This window comes from Colletes gigas, unplaced genomic scaffold (assembly GCF_013123115.1).
Source record: "Colletes gigas isolate AHSC1104 unplaced genomic scaffold, ASM1312311v1 Colletes_gigas_Sc00009, whole genome shotgun sequence".
NCBI classification, from domain to species: domain Eukaryota; kingdom Metazoa; phylum Arthropoda; class Insecta; order Hymenoptera; family Colletidae; genus Colletes; species Colletes gigas.
Window position 1 is genome coordinate 7,484,111 of NW_025106638.1, and position 17,392 is coordinate 7,501,502.

At 39.3% G+C, this 17,392-nt stretch overlaps 2 protein-coding genes across 5 annotated transcripts in view; both read right to left on the reverse strand.

The window, feature by feature from the left end:
* Nucleotides 1-17,392, reverse strand: part of LOC122397257 (protein kinase C, brain isozyme) — a 65,576-nt gene that overhangs the window by 25,523 nt on the left and 22,661 nt on the right. For 2 of the 3 annotated variants that reach the window (XM_043396312.1, XM_043396310.1), the window contains exons 2-4: nt 6,666-6,697; nt 6,491-6,573; nt 418-529 (exon numbers count right to left, since the gene is read on the reverse strand). In XM_043396312.1, coding sequence (XP_043252247.1) covers nt 418-529; nt 6,491-6,573; nt 6,666-6,697 — 227 coding nt within the window. The remainder of the gene's footprint in view (nt 1-417; nt 530-6,490; nt 6,574-6,665; nt 6,698-17,392) is intronic. The other variant, XM_043396311.1, reaches the window with a different exon arrangement.
* Nucleotides 12,794-16,843, reverse strand: LOC122397258. 2 transcript variants are annotated; one of them, XM_043396314.1, is made up of 2 exons: nt 14,632-16,843; nt 12,794-14,536 (listed from the first exon to the last, which is right to left on the reverse strand). In XM_043396314.1, the coding sequence occupies exon 2, from the start codon at nt 14,460-14,462 to the stop codon at nt 12,837-12,839; it is 1,626 nt and encodes a 541-aa protein (XP_043252249.1). In that variant the 5' UTR covers nt 14,463-14,536; nt 14,632-16,843; the 3' UTR covers nt 12,794-12,836. The 2 variants fall into 2 exon arrangements, with proteins under 2 accessions (XP_043252249.1, XP_043252248.1); XM_043396313.1 differs by having other exon boundaries at nt 12,794-14,539.

Sequence of the window (17,392 nt, forward strand, 5' to 3'; positions counted from 1 at the left end):
TCGTTGGTGGACTGCACTTCAATTTTTAATCGTACTTACGAGGTTCGTGAGCACCCAGGTCGCCGCATAGGCGCGGAAATGGCAAACCTTTGCGAGAGAGAGGCAAGCTTCGCGTAAGAATATTTACAAATAAGGTGCGACGGAGGAAACGGTATAAAAAGACTTAGAAGAAGGAGTACACGTATTAGAAGAACACGAAGAAGATTAGAGGAACAAGACGAAGACAAAGCAACACCACGAACAAACGATGGGCCAAAGAAAACAAAATTGTACGATTAACAATATGTGCGATAGTGTCTGTGTCCATATTTTTTTTTCTTTTTTGTGTGTCTGTGTGCGTGTGACTGGTTGCGTGTTCTCGTTTTTATTTTCGTTTTCTTTGTTTTTTTTTCTTTTTTCTTTTTTTAAATATGATACCTTGGCACTTCATGCCCTGGTGGATGACACCATAGAGAAGACTACCGCAGTGGTCACAGAACGTGGGGCTGTTGTACGTGTATTGCTTGAACAGGTGCCTCGTCCGCGTGTCCTGCGTTATTACACCATTACACCGTGCACACACACGCAGGCTCTCGGATTATGGCGTAGGAACTCGTGATCGGGATCTTGGACGGAGGATCCGATCGCCAGAGATTCGATTTCTTCGATACTCGTGCGCGACGATTGATCGAACTCTCGAACAGAATCGAATCGAGGTCGAAGTAGGGGGTTGATAGAGTTCTCGTCAAATTTGTCTGTATTTTCTAAACAATTTTGCTAAGCAATAAACAGCTAAAACCTTGTTTCGTTTTAATTTTACTTCTGAAATTGTCCAAACATTTCCTCCATATAACTCTGTCTGTTCGAAGAATTACACGGGATCCTTCCATATTCCCGAAGACGCTTGTGCGTTGTTGCTCGAATTAATTAAGTCAGCCATCTAGCGTCGGTGCGTGTTTGCAAAGTATTCGACCGTCGGTATGCGTCGACGAGCGAGACTTGGATCGTCAAGTTGGAAACGGTGTATGTCGGAAACAGGCTTCGGTGACGGTAACCGAACTGGAGAAGATGTTTCGCGATACGACGGGACGCGAAACGAACGACCAGTTCCATTAAGCTCTCGAAGGTTAGGCATAGTCGGCTTTCAAAGTCTGGAAGCGCCAATTCAATTACTTTGTCCGACCTCACGGCTCGTTAGTCGTAACCGCCGCGTTACGGATAATTGAACGTGTCCGTCAACCGACACCCAAACGTGCCGATTTTCGAACCCCCGAGAACTGCTGCTCTAAATAACCGGCACCACGAAAACTCAATAACGTCCATTTTCGACCAAAACCACAGGGATTCAAATATTCGAATACTGCACAAATAATTGAAAAATACGACGCAATAAACTTTTACAGAAAAAAACACGTAATACCATTGAACGGGAATCGATCCCAGACCTCGGATTTACCAGCCAGGCACGATTCTTATCTAGCCAACGCCACTTCGATATGCATTGTCTACGTATGGTTGTGAAGGGATAGAGTGCGTGTTGGTATTATATAATCACAGCGTTCACTTTTTGAAGTCTTTATTTTCTGCGCGTCGTTCTCGAACAAATTGGTCTCGAGAAAACTCTCGTCTTTCTTTATATATTATTACATGGCTGTCGCCGTTTTCTTTGGCCAACCCCCTAAAAGGTGGGGTTAACCAATTAGCGACTTAGAACTCCGCCAAATCGTACCGTTCCCCTTCTTGCGCTCGCAGCGCGCTTCTTGAAACGGGGGTGCGATTTGACGGTGGTTGCGCTTGCTGGCGAAGGTGGCAACGCCGCGGAATTTCCCAAGGTCCTAGGTCGGAAGCGTGACCAGCCGATGGTCGCTTGTCCTTGCATAGAGGACCCTTGGGGAAACTCAGGGTTTATGACACTAGCGATTCACCATCGAGGCCGTTTAACAAATTCTTACTATGGGCATGCTTTTTACAAATTCTAATTGCAGAAACGGCTTTCTCAAAGATAGCTTCGCTGTTGTCCATGTCATAAACCGTGCTAGCCGTTTGCATGTCCTATGCCTTTTTATACTTGTACGGCTAGCCGCTACAGTTGAAAATTTTAATTGTTTATATCTTTAAAATTATTGACTTCTAGCCGTCCACTCGGGTTATTCTCAAAATCCTTCGGATCAATACAGACAAATTCTTGAATTCTGAAACCACCTCGGTACACTGACACATTCGTCCTCGATTCCATAAATTTCATCGTTCGAAACGTCGATTTGCATGGTTATCAGGGAAATCGCGAGGGCGATCGGAATGTTAAGGATGCACAGTTCGTGGATACCGAGACAGAGTCATCTTCGAAGCACAGAAGCACAAGGAGATCAGCACCAGGGCCAAGGAATACTAGGCTAGGACATTGATCGTTTTAGTCGGAATTTCAAGATGAAAATAAAAACCATTAACTCCCGCGACGATACCGGTGAAACGTTCGCCGCTCTTCAAGTATTTCGTTGGAAAATATTTGAAATTTCCGACCGATCGTGTCGTGTCTGTTCGTAGAGTCGCGAACGTTCCTCCGGTTCGAACGATTTCGGCCAACCCGAATATCCTTATTTGTCCGCGTGTAATTATTCCGTGGTACAAGCGTGGTTAAACGAAGCGCAGAAAACGCTTAGGCCAATCGTGCGCGGTGCGAGAAAACGTGGAAAAATATATATATAGCTCTTAGCCCCGGGTGTCCTTTCCCCGTTCACTCCAGCCGAGGATCTTCTCGCCGTTTATCTCGTTACGCCCTTATTTTCCGGCTTTAACCACTCGTTAGCTCGTTACCCATTTATCCCTCTCCTCTTTCGCGTTTCGAGTTTCCTTGGTTAACTGCTGCTAAAATTCTAACGAGACTATAATCGTTCTCCGTTACAGTACTGCCATCTTCCGTCAATCTGCGTTAGCAATCGTCGACTCGAGTGGTAGGCAACTGGCACGATTAAAAAATTGGTTATGTTCGATCCGAGGATAAAGTCTCGCTCAAATCTCTTTAAACGATTGCAAGAAGCGAAGCAGTACTGCATTTTGGCCGGTCCGAGTATAGATATTAGAATTATACAAATAGGAACAAGGTGTTTCAATTTACTACTAGCCATTTTGTAAATCGTTAATATACTATTCAAATTGAATACTCAGATCCACTGTAACAGTGTAAGAGAGGGAAAATATGTAAACCGGCCAAAATAGTTGAAAATTAATATAGTCTTTTGTTTTTTTATTTTTGCATCGAGGCCTGTTTCTGAATGACAAAATCGGGTCTACCAATGCAAAATAAATTTACTATATCTTTGCAAAAGTATGTTCGGTAGATTGTCGAGATTATCACGATGAAAATGAGTCTAAACACGATATATTTTACATCAATCTTGATTCGATACCTTGCCCGCTTTCAAGTGAATTCAGAGACCCAACTTTGTCGCTCGAATGTGGAAGTTAGTGTGGTTGAGTCGCGAGATACTAATGTATAATGTAGATGTACTAATGACTTTAAGTTGTGACAAGCTCTTTGAAAATTGCAATATATTATAATTAATATGACAATGAACGTGTCGATAGAGTCGATTTTTAAATCGATAAAAATTTATTCAACATGAATCGTGAGAAGTATATTCGTTTTGTCAACATCGACCCAGTAGCGACCTTCCTTAACTAGATACTTAACGCCTTTCGCAGCCAGCTGCCGATATTTCCCCTCTCCCCCCTCCCGACGGATACCCCCACCACTAACATGCACATATACGCGTGTTTAGCGTTGGCGCCACTAATTAACGCGCGTTTAGTTGAGCGCACGAAGAAGAACGCCTCATCTGTCACGCTCTGAGGCGACGTAACGAACTACAGTAAGTCCCCTCCACTTACGTGGGTTAATTCGTCTCAAATGGCGCTGGAGAAAATTTAATTCGAGTGGTACAGCGGTGCACAACCTCTATTCTTTATAGCTGTTTTTAATTTTATTTTTCAAAATAATCCCCAAGACCTGTGAAGTTTCGGTAATGGTAGTTTTATATAATAAATATTGTTAAAGAATTCTATATACAGCACTACATGCAAAAGTAAATCGAAAATCTAAAATAATATTTTTTCGTTTAACGACTCGTTTTCGAGATAATTACATTTGAATATTTGTGGGATACATTCTTGATTTTCATTTAATTTTTGTCTGTAATCACCCACTAAAATTTGTTTGCCTTGTACGAACACATAAACATGGCATTTATGAATCTCGTAAGTGGAGGATTCACTGTAATCACCAAGGAAACTGACATTGCTCAAATTGGGGGTATTTTAATCGTTGACAGCTCACAATAGTTGACAGTTAAATTAATCGTTACAATTTGAATAACTAATTACTCGTTGCTAAACAATTGCTAGATATATTTATTCGTCGTTCCAAGCAAGATTTTATTTTGATTAACCCTTTTAGTGCCAGGCATTTTACGGAGTACATGCGAAGAATGCCACGGGCCGATTTGATATGCGCGCTTATAAAATTCACTTTCGGATGACAATATTCTTCGTCTTCTTGATGAAGTAAGTCCAACAGGATGGATGAGCGAGTCATCACTATTCGATGATGCATTGCCGTTGTCAAAATGTGATGGCACCAAACTTTCTGCAGTATCTTTCTGAACTTGCTCTGCCATTATTGACCGAGGTATTATTTCAAAATAATATATGAACTGACTAAAACCAAATATTGGAATAGAAGAAATCAAGAAAACGCTTCGACTTTCACTAACAGACGCCAGAGAAAGACTGAAGAAAAACCAAATGAACTGAAGCATGGTGTGGTGTGGTCTATACTATTGGCATCGGAGATAAAGATCAAGTGTAAACGAATGCCACTTGACACTCAGAGAAATAATGATCTGAACGTAAACAAGCGAGGGCCTCCAAACGAGGCACAGAAAAAGTCCCTCAGCATGTAAGCGCGCTGGGCGGTCGGTCCGCCACAACGCATCGGCCCTTGGCAGTTTTCGCATAAGGACCGCGGGCCGATAGATCGGCCCGCTGGCACTAAAAGGGTTAAACTTAATATTTTGTTAAGATTATTTATATTTTGTATACATTAATATTATATCGTTTTTAAAAGCTCATGTTAACTTAAATTCAATATTTGGTAATGTAAATATATTTAAATTATTTCAAGCAGTTTATTAATAAACATTAAATTTTATTAAAATTGATAGAAAATTATATAATTTTTATAAAATTTAATTTACTTTCGTTATTTATTTTTTAATTATGACAAGTAACGTATGTTATGCTTAATTTAATGGTCAATCCTTGTGAGCGATTAATTTCATTTCTACCATTGAAGATGAATAAGTGACAGTTGTTTAAATCACCACATTTTCGTTATATAAAATAAAACCATGAACGATTCGCGAGAAAACAGATCCTAGCATCGAAGTTCAAACCTCATGTTCAACATTTCAGTTATGTTTGTAAACCTTTTTTAAAAATTTCCCAATTATATTTAACTGCAAGAGTAAGAACAAGCAAACAAGTAAGTCTTGCTTCTAATTAGCTGAGATTATTTATCGTTTAAAAATCACCAGAATATTACAAACCAAAATCTGTGTTAGATATAATAAATAATATAGCTAGTATAAAAAATAATATTCTTACACTTTGCCTAGATCAGTGGAATTCAGAGGATAAGTTTACTCTGCAAATCCAATCTCTGAAGTGGCATTAGTAATCGTTTGAACAGTCTCAAATTATCCGACGGTTCATTAGTACATAATTAATTTAAGCTGATTATTTGAACGACTAATGATATCGCGTCTAAGACGGGATCTGCCTGATAAGCCTAATCAATGAGTTCAACTATCAAATCAGGATTTAAACGTAGTAATTATGCACTTCTTAACAAAACTATTACTATTGTTGATACATCAAGCAAAGATTTAATTTTGTTCCACTAAAATAACACAGAAGACAAAAGAAATACTTCTAATCAGTAATGGAAAATATGACGTCGTTACTTTAATTTTGATAAATTCAAATCGACATACATAACCTGATCCGATATTAAAAATCAACAAGACATTATTTTTCCTTTCCCTATTAAATTAATGAAAGGGCAAACTTCCACTGCAAATCCCTGCAGAAAAGGTCACGTTTCACGCGCATCGTATCTCCATAATTAATTAGTGTCACTTGTTTATCTTTTACGATTCTGGAAACTAATTTTTCACTTCGATGCCAGTACTTGTTTTGCAGCCAGTCGTTCATGGCCCCCCCCCGAAATCTGGTCCTTCCATAGACTAACCAAACCCTCGAAGGAGAGAAGAAGGGCATACGAGCTAATCGAATCTGTGGCTAGTTTGTTTTTCTCGCGAATGGAACGCGTCACACGTACCGTTGTCCTTGGCTTCGAACGAAAGAGAGAAAGGCGCGATAAAACTGCGCCGAGAACGAATGATAATAAACAAAAAGAATCGTGTGTAACGGAATATTGCACGTCGATACTCACGTCCGAGTCGGCTCCTTTGTCAGCTCCAGGGCACGTGAAAGTCACGTATTCGTGGCATCGTTTGTGAACCACGAAGCTACAGACTGAAACACAAGCGAAACGTGGCCAAAGTTCTTTCGAGAGCTCGCTGCCGAGCGAGGAGTCGTCGATCAGGTGGTCGGTCCGAACCTCTTACCTTGGCATTGGTATCCCTGCTTTCCAAAGCCCCTGAAACAAAAATTTATTCACGGATTAATCCTCAGGCTTTTCAGATATACATAACCTATAATATCTATAGTATAAATGTAAAAACATATGATTTCAGATTTCATTTTTTATGGCGATACCAAATTTTGCATACTGACACTAAAAATCTGTATGTTTGTGATTTCCCTACAACTGCTACTATTTTTATTTAATCCGGATGAAATTTTCTTTAGTCCTTCCTTGTCTTACGATGGAAAGTTTAAACTAGTCACTGTGCCAAAATAGTAATTATTATTATAATATACAATAGAAAAATAACAATATATATATCTACCGAATAATTTCTATTCTAGTGATAATGCACATTGTACATGTCGCTATAGACTAATCATATATTTCTTTAACTACTGAAGTTATATAGTATAAATGTAAAAACATATGATTTCAGATTTCATTTTTTATAGCGATACCAAATTTTGCATACTGACACTCAAAATCTGTATGTTTGTAATTTCCCTACAACTGCTACTATTTTTATTTAATCCGGATGAAATTTTGTTTAGTCCTTCCTTGTCTTACGATGGAAAGTTTAAACTAGTCACTGCGCCAAAATAGTAATTATTATTATAATATACAATAGAAAAATAACAATATATATATATATGCACCGAATAATTTCTATTCTAGTGATAATGCACATTGTACATGTCGCTATAGACTAATCATATATTTCTTTAACTACTGAAGTTATTGTTTTTTAACTACTGCTGATTTATATGCTCAGAGGAGACATATATCACGAGATTACAAAATAACCTGAAAGACTCGTTGGCAGACGCAGCAAAATGTATTTCAAAATAAAAGAAGTAGTTACTCAAGACGAAGTTAAGATTGCATTAACTGCTGCCCGAAAATCTTAAACTTCAATTACGTGAAGATAATATTAGCTGAGTAATATAAATCATACTTCCAAAATGTATTTTTACTGTTCTTTTGACAAAAGATTTTTCCCACGTTTGCTGTAACAAAGTTAATGGAAAAATGAATTTTGAGGTATAATTTGTTACGTAGTTATGAGCATTTGTATTCTAGAAAGTACGCTGTGCCAATATTTCGGTCCATTACTGTACATATGTATAATGTCTGCCCAGCGTAGGACAATTCTACTGAATATTGCATTCGAACCAAGAATTGTAATTTTATTAAAAATTCGCCACAATAGAAAAATATTACATTTCTTTGTAGTAAATGGATTATTTCCAAAAGTATTTCAGATATTACTGGTTTCGAAGTTATTTCATGAAATAAGATAACTCTATTTTATTTAAAGAATGAAATAACAGTGAAATAAGAGGAAATGTTATTTGAGACAACATTTCCCAGTAACGTTGTTTAAAAACTGCTCGTGTCTACCGTGAAGTTAACGATGGTACTCATGTATTTCGATACTCTAGGGACATTTACGTTTGAAATTGAAACTCTTCTATCGAACCACTTCGAGGAACATCTGCCAACGACTTTAAACTTATCCGGACTGTCGTATCCTCGCGTACCAATTACATCAACTTCGATAGCCGTTTAATTACATTTGCAGCTCATCAGAAATAAATGAAACAACAGTAACATTAAATAAGTAATTTAAACGTTGAGCTTAATTAGTCAATAATAAATGTGCAAATATTGCTATATCCAGTTCTAATGCACTTGTACTATTGTACTAAATAACACAAAGAAAATGATCAGAATTTTTCTGTCATCAAAATACATTTGTTATATCTTTGATTAGAAAAGAGTTGTTCGGTTCGTTTCAGTTTCTAAAATCGCCCTGTACAAGTAAACGAATATCCACGAATCGTTCTGATCAATCACGCGAACCATACATTTCTCACCATGATCGTTAACTTACATTACGTGGCGACTGCAGCGACACGGTTCGTCAAAGGATTACGATCGACGTAACCTAACCCAAACCTAACCCTTTTCTTTCGAGACGGTAGACGTTCCCTAAGTATGTTTTCACGTCGGGAATCTCTATGTTCCGAAACGAATTGTGGGTTGAGTCGAGAAGCATTTCGAGGAAACCGCGCTAAATTGCGAGTTAAATTAAGTGCGAGTAATATGTTACGCGACGCACAGCAAGGTTATCCAACTCTGCACTCGGGCTCGAGATTGCCAGCACGCCGGAGACCACGATCTTTATTGCACCGGCGATCGTATAAATAGAGAAAATCTTTTTACACGATCCAACGAAAATATATGGTCGTTCAGAATGTATCAACGCGATAATAAGTAATAACGTGCATCGGACAAAATGTCCCGCGTAAAACATTCACCGCGTGTTCTTTATCAAAAATAATGTGCGTGCGTAAAAATTTCCATATATTTTAATATAAAATTATATCCACGTACGGATTAAAAGCTCAGACAAATAATTCTGCGATTTATTAATAATTTAGAGAGACGTTTGACGCCTGTCGTAGCTTGAAATGCCATCTCACGTAAACGAATAGGAACAAGATCCGTAAAATCGGACACTTGACTTTGAAAACAAACATTACTCTATTTATATACTCGTAACTGTATATTTACAACGTTGACGCGAGTTCCTATGAAACGCAACAACACACAGACCCGACGTTTATGTCGTTGCAGCGCCGTTCCAATAAACGTCCAACGGGACGACAATGTGCAGTTTCTCGAGCGCCTCGACTCTCGATAATTTCAAGGAAACGAGAAACGATACTGACTTCTCTTCACCCGGGACACGCGATGGAACACGAAGATAAAAGGCTTTACCGCGTTAGACCCGTCGATAAAACGAAACAGCTGTTGCGTTTAATTTACGACAATGGACGACGACACTGTTCAGCGATTCCGTTCGAGGATTCTCGAAATTTGTCAACACAGTTGCCATTTTGTTCTCGCAGAACGTATATTTAAAAAAAAGTTCGCGAGAAAGTGAATAAATCACGTTCCAGCTTCGTCGTCGTATGTTTCTTTTCCATTTTCATTCGTCTATATCACGTGCGTCGCCGTGTGATTTCTCGTTGATAACACGTCGTAAAAACGTAACGTAAAGTATAATTGAAAAGTGTCGTAAAGGCGAACAGTCGTAAAACGAATCGTCGTAAAGTGGGTTACGCATGTACGATGCCATGAATATTAATGTTTTAATGAATTTTTCATAACGTTTCCATAGGAAACCGTTCCAAACACATTGTTAGACTGGTGTTCTAATCATGATTGTAATCAACCCTAATGCTAATCGGGTGGACCATGCAAAGTATTATTTAAAACAATATTGGGCTCGCCAGAGATTTATACATTGAAATAATCTTGTCGGATGTACGATATTAAATTTAATATTTGTGTAGCGGAGGTTATAGGATTAAACGATAAAACGATGCATACACTTTTTAGGTTATATTTTAACATTGCACGAATCGTTGCATACATGGTACACTATTCTGTTCAACTGTTATACTCAAACAAAAGATGGCGTGCATGTTTGCCATCACGGAAACGAGAAATATTTCCACACGTGCATGTCCGCCAACATGGAAATGAGAAACATTTCCAACAATTTGATTATATAAATATATTTTTATAAATGGCATTGTTAGATACGATTATTTTTTGTACAACGAAACGATTTTAACGTGTCGTCGGTGTTCCGCGAATTTCTCTCGGCGTATCGTCGATTATCGAGCCGGGAACGGGTCCACCATCGGCGTCTTTAATCTCGGCCCGAATGAAATTTAAAATCCCCGACTGGACGGTCGTACCGAAAGCGTCGCTTGCTAGCAGATTCTCCACGGTAGCTTGGTCAAAAGTGCATTTTCAACGTCAGCCTTTGTTTACGGGCTCTAACGAGCGCAACGCTTCTGTGCCGGACCCTCGATTAAATCAGCTTCAACGAGCAAATCAATATTTCAAGGTTCCGCCTATCCGGCCGCTCTCGGTTCTCGATCGTTTCGACTATAACGCGGCAACGATTGATGCTTTTACCTAACAGGCTTCCGAACTTTTCAGCCGTCGATGAATTTAGAAGCCACGCTGAAAATATCCTAACCGCCGCGCCGTCGGTCAACGGTCGATCGGAGGAAGTGCTTCGGGGCGGACCAGAGGCTTCCCAGCCCAACGATCGATCGAAAGCATACCGGAGATGTTTCGCGATATCAGGATTACAGTTCAGAATAGTATTATTTGTACGCGTTTCTTATAATTCTTGATTAGAATTTAAGAAGCTGTTCCTTCTTTGCAATATTTATTTTTATATTTTTAATATCTTTGGGAATGTCGGTAAATTGTCGATAAATCGGTTTCGATTGACGATTTTACCGACTTAGCGGTAAATGGAAATGTCGGTAAGCTTACAATCCCCGATCGGTACGTTACAATGAAAATGCTTTATCCTGAAGTTACAAGCGTTTATTTTTGTAATTATTTTTGTTTCGTTGTATTATTTAGCGATGTGGAATATTTAAGTTACGATTATAGGCCCCTGACACGTCATCCTCGATCCCGAATCCTAACCCTGACCCAGAACCCCTCGGCCACCGACCCGTAAACTCCCAACCCTCAACTTTCGACCACCGACTCCAGAATCCCGACCACCGACCACTGAGCCCTGCCCTCGACTCACAACCCCTAACCCCGATCCTCGATCCATGACCACCGTATTCCGTCCCCTAATATTCCATTACCAAACACAAATTCCTGTCCACCAAGCCCCCGATCTGTTACCATCACGGACTCACAATCCTCAACCCTCAATACTACCCTCTTGATTTCTCAACCCCCACACAAAATTCTCGATATCCGACCCTCGACGTTCAGCCACCGTTTCCCAATTCACAACCCCCAATACCTAATCTCAGACATTTCACCCCCGAAATTCCCGAACTCCGAGACCTTGAGATTCACAGGATTCTTTATCGTCAAATTGAAGATAAATAACAAAAAAAAAAATCTACGCTTTTGATAAGTTTTTATCTTAGAATTTTGTGAAAAAGGACCAGAGGGTTGTGAAACGTTGAACAGTAGAAAAAGGCGTCTTCTGTTACGTTCGGTACAGTCGCGAAAGTAATAACGACCCTTGGAGAATGACGGGGGACACGAGTCGAGGGTGTAAGTCGGGCAAGCGACCAGAAAAAAAGAAAACTACAAAGAGAGCCAGCTGTTTCTCCCTTTTGTAGCGACTTGGAGCCGAAGACGAACAAAAGAGTAGGGAGGGTGAAGGGTAAAAGGTAAAGAAAAGGAGCGAAACGCGAGGGGGTGAAGGAAGGGGGAAGGAGGAAGGAAAAGGAGACGTGACAGGAATGGAAGCGGGAAAAGACGGATGTAATACGAAGAGAAGAACATAAGGGATGGGGGGGGGCGGTACAAATCTGCGATTAGCCTACATTGCTTCGAAGCTTAGGTTGAAACGCACGCAGTTGTGTCGAGCGTAGGCGTGGTTTCGCGAGGAAGAAGCTTTCTCCGGAATGGATGCGCGGGGATTTCGTCAAAACGAAGAGTCGAATGAAAATTGCACCGTAAAGGGAGCCATTAACTGACATAATTTCGATTTCATTTCGAGCGATGTGCAATAGGGTGGTCGTTAGCTACTCTTGGTGAAAATTTTTTTGCAAAATTTTTTTTACGCCGCCCCCTAAAATTGTTCCATTGGATAAGAAAATAATTCCCGTAAAAGATGAAGTTGATCGGATAAGAGGAAAACGTGGCACATCCGCGTTAAAGTTCCAATAAATGTGAGATTTCGTATGAACGGAAAGGTATGAAGAAAAATATTAGAATGATGGTTAAACGTTCTTTTTGTGCACAAATATTTACGATAATAGTGCTACAGTATGATTTTTTCAACATAATAACTAATTAATATTTATATCGTTTTAATTAATTATATTAAATTTTATGTATTTTAATGAAAGTGACCATTCTTTTAATTTATTTCTTATATTATTTGCAAGTTAATAATAATATTAATTTTAAAAATGGAGGAATGTTCGTCATTAATATTTTATATTTAATAAGAAGATAGTATTTTTAATATGAAATTGTGAATATTATATTATAATATTATATCATAAATAGGTGAAAAAAAGAAAGCACAGATATTGAATTTACACACTTTTTAATACTTGCATTTAAAAACAATTTACAAATTCTTCATTAACGTAGTTTTTTTTGCCTCTGGATAGCGCTTTCGGTAATCTGAAACTATTTGCAGTATAATTTGTTTTTCCTCTTCATTTTGCGATAGTACATTATTAAACTCTTGCATAAGTTTCACTCCTCGTTCGGCCGAATCGTTAACAACTCTTAAATTATTAACTATATTTAATCCAATATTATAATTTGTATCATTTTCCCATTCTGAAGGATCCTTATTAATAAAATCTGTGGGTATCTCAAATCTTTTAAAAAACTGTAACGTTTTTTGGGAAACAAACTCTTCAATACCAGTGTTGATGTACTGAGGTACATTATTCGAACTAATTATTAATTTTTTGACGTCAGTATCATTCAGAGTATCTAAAGCTACTACCATCCGTTTTTTAGCGTCATACGTAATGGTGGAGTCAAAAAAGGCCAGCGCTGCCGCTTCTGGTGTTAAGTACCATAAATGATTACAAAATTTATGCAATGCTCCGCGACTTACATTTTTATTAATTGCACTATATGCATATAAGTTTTTTAAAAACTCGAAATCTTGTCTAGGAGCTTTTGCAGCAACTGGAGCTTTAATCCATGCTTTCAAATACAGTTTAATCAGAAAAATACAAATGTCGCGGATTCCATTTTCTTCATCTTTTGTTAAAACAAATTCGTACCGAAATAAAAATATTTTTAAAGAATATATAGCCTTGGCCATCCATCGAGCATGGTGAAATGCTCCTGGTATACGGAAGGAAAACTTTGGAACTGTTCCATTAAGAAAAATTATTGATAATTCTAGAAATTCGCGATAGTCTTCTCGTGGTTGCTTAAATTCCAAACTATATGAGGCAAAGTTTATTATTTCTGCTACATTGTCAACGGACTCTTGAACTATCTGATCGTCAACTCCCGATTTAAAATTTAATTTATTGATTTGAGACCAGGATCCTTGAAAACGTTTAAATAGGGGAATATTAGGTCCAGTAGATTTACACAATGTTTCCTCAAAAACGCCCCGTAAAACTATCTCATAAATATGGTGTTGGCAAGGCAAATATAAAAGATCCCTCCCGATCTTTTGCTCGAAAATTACGCATGCACCTTGTAATCGTCCCATATTTGACGCTGTGGTATCGCAAGAAAGTGCTTCTAGTTTATCAATAAGGTCCCATTCATAAAGTAAATCATAGACAGCATTGGCCTGTTCTTTTCCAGTGCCTGAAGAAATCGCTGGAATTCCAAGCAACTGTTCATTTCCATTGAAAGATATTATTATCGGTAATCGATCTACTTGTTCTTTACCCATTAATGATGGTAACATCTTTCCATCCCAATGTACTGTAATTGTATTGAATTCTTTTTGTTTGAATGTAGTGTGTAATAACGTAGCTCTCTCAGCGCGCAAACGTGTACGACAGCGACGAATAGTTGTTTTATTTATTATCAAATCATCGACATTATGGTTCAGAGCTTGAGCTGTTGCTATTATAATTGCGACTGAATCACGATCACTCACTTTACATTTGTCCATGGTCGCCACAAGTTTGGGTGTTATAAAATTGTGCTTGCCGCGTTTCTTTTTAGGATTACTCGGACCTGGTTGGTCCTCCATGGAATCCTCCATACGATGCTCCACAGGATCCTCGATTACCTCGTCCTCATCTTCAATTGATGATGAATCTTCTAATTCCGCTAATTCTTCTTAATTAAATGATACATATAAGAATATATTAGTAAAGAAGCATATGTAATATTGAATAAAACAAATTACACAACTATATAAAAATACATACCATGTATATTTGCTTCATAGTTTTCTCGCCTCGACTTTTGTTATTCCTCTCGAAGAATTTTTCTGCTTTCTTTCTCGAATAAGTTGCGATCGCTTCCTACCATTGAACCGGTTCGTCCTTTCTTCCTTTGATTTATAAGGAACGCTTTGTCTTCTGCAATGTTTATCATTTCCAAAGCGTCAGCATGAGCAATATCGAAAAGGTCATCCAATGCTTCCAGAAAATCATGCTCCCGTTTTTCCTGCAGTGGTGTTCGGCGTTTGCAGGTCTTCTGTAATGTCTTCCAGTTTTGGTATAAAGATTCCACTTTTTCAATACTCCGATCTAATTTTCGGGTTGGAATTCGCGCTTTCTCCCACAGAACCTCGACTTCTTTTATCACTAAGTGAGCACTTGATCGTAAATTTAATTTCACCTTACGCAGATTATAAAATAATACGCGTAAAACTTGTCCATTTGACGGTAACTTTGCACCAATAATTTGAGTTTCGTCGTAGTTAAGAAGGAATAATTTTTCTCTTCTGGTTTCCATTTTTTATTTGAACTGAGGTGTGATTGAGAAATGAATATTTTAATACTCGCAAAATGGTGATTCTCGCTGATTGACGAATCAAACGAATATACAGAATAAGGTAGACTGTTAATGATGAACTTCACGACACGGTACCTCAGAGAGCTTGTTCAAGAGTGAGAGATCCCGAGACCTTTGGAGGGTTATTTATACAGCCCTCGCAGAGAATCACGTCCCTCTAGCGACACCGAAAACGCGCGAGAAAAGTCGGCATGAAAATGCGTGGACAGCGGAAGGTATCCACTTCCGCACGCCGAAAAATATTGACTTGGGCGAGTCGGACTGTCAGATGAGTAACGCGACCATAGCCTGACTCACCCAGGCCCACGGGGAAAGACCCGAGAGTACCTACGCGTAACGGGTTCTGATTCAGGACTTACGAAGGATCCGAGTTCTATACCTGGGCACCTGTGACTGGATTTTCAAGACTAAGGGTCTTTCAACGTCTATTCAGTGTCCAACGTTGTATGTCATATTTCGGTGCTGCTACGGGTCAGTTAGGCTTAGTGTAAAATAGTCTTATATTGTACAAATGGAACTTGGGTTTTAATGCACGTACGAACAGAACAATACTAAATAAGTAAAGAATTATGTTATAGTCCTCAAAATATGAAATATTTCATTGAAATTTTCAGAAACACACCACTCCTTACGCTTAGCGCGCGGTTACTTCTATTTCAAAACTTCGCATGCGATGTGCCACGTCTTCCCGACCTTCAATCGATCTCAAATTTTGCACAAATTATTTTTTCATGAAATGGAACAAATTTAGGGGGCGGCGTGCAAAAAATTTTATGGTCGAAAAATAAGGACCACCCTAATGTGCAATCATATTTTATTTCGCCTGATTTCTTCGTTGTCTCTCTGGGGGTAGAATAATTATTTGGATAAAATTTAATTGTTTAATTCCATTTTTTTTTTTAAGCGAAACGCAATTTGTTCGTACCTGATCTTCGTTTCCGTCGCCTGGAATCATCCCTTAACGGATTACCCACCTGTAGCTAAGCACCCTGTGTGTACCGCTTATAGCCGTCCACGGCCGACAAACGCGGGACGCACGCAGAGAATAAACAATCGCCATCTAGCCCGGTTTCGTGTGACCTAGTGGTCCCGATTTCGTTACTAGAATCGGAGGGAATTACGGAGAAACGCGGGTAGCGCTAAGTCGACGGGAATGAAAGGGACGGCGCGGCTCAGAGACGGCCGGGGCTCGCGAGTCTAGTTTTCATTGATTGCCATCCCCCGTAACCGAGAATTTAACCGGCTGACGAGTTCCAGGAAATGGAGGAAAAGTCATCGGGCCAGATATCCAGAGGAAATTGATTCCTGCTTCGTTCTAGCTGTTCCGTCGCGAGGCTCTCGCGAAGAACCGTGACCGTATCCTTTCGGAGCATACAACAACGAGGGGGCGGACGAAGAGGGGGTTGTAAACTGGGATATAACGAGTCGATAGCTTCTATTTTCGACGCGGCATGCGCGTGCCTTCGACGAACGCCCTTTGGAAAATTAAGGTCGGATTAGTCGACCGCTTCTCGACGTCCATCCTCTCGAAACCGAAAGAGACCGTCACCGTGGGTCGGATTCAGGGTAACCTGGTAAAAAATTCGATTAATCGATTTGTCGATACTCTGCAGAAGAATATAATTAACGCTTACGGGGCTACGGTACACCTTTGTTTCTCTTCACTGACTCGTCTCGTCGGCCCCAGTATAGACACCGAACCCGTAACATCTGAATACATTTATTATCGTTAACCTGTGGCCATCGTTTATTTTATTCCTTACCCGAATCACCTCACCCTCTACAATATTAATTGGAAAACAAAAAAAAATAGAAATTTTTTAATAGAAGCAGAGTAATAAAATAGTATTAGTAATTATTAGGTGAATTCTGTATTAATCGTTCATATCGCCGCTATGGGCACCAATAGTTTTCGGTTACATTCCAAACAATCGTTAGAAAAGTCACGATCGACGAGCATGCAGGAACGAGAGGGTCGATCGGAGATAAAATCGATATTTGTACACAGGTACCGCCAAAGAGTTAACCCGAGTCTAAACTCTCTTTCTGCCTGCAATGCAATGTGTAACGTGACCGGGCTGCTCGATCGAACGGGGGCGAGTTTCGCTCGGCGCGGCCGGACCCGATTTTTTATGCTCAAATTAGCTCAATTCAAAGCGAAACCCGATA

What these genes read in the sequence shown, in the direction of transcription:
- LOC122397258 (XM_043396314.1), bottom strand. Translation starts at nt 14,462, where the DNA reads ATGGAGGATTCCATGGAGGACCAACCAGGTCCGAGTAATCCTAAAAAG.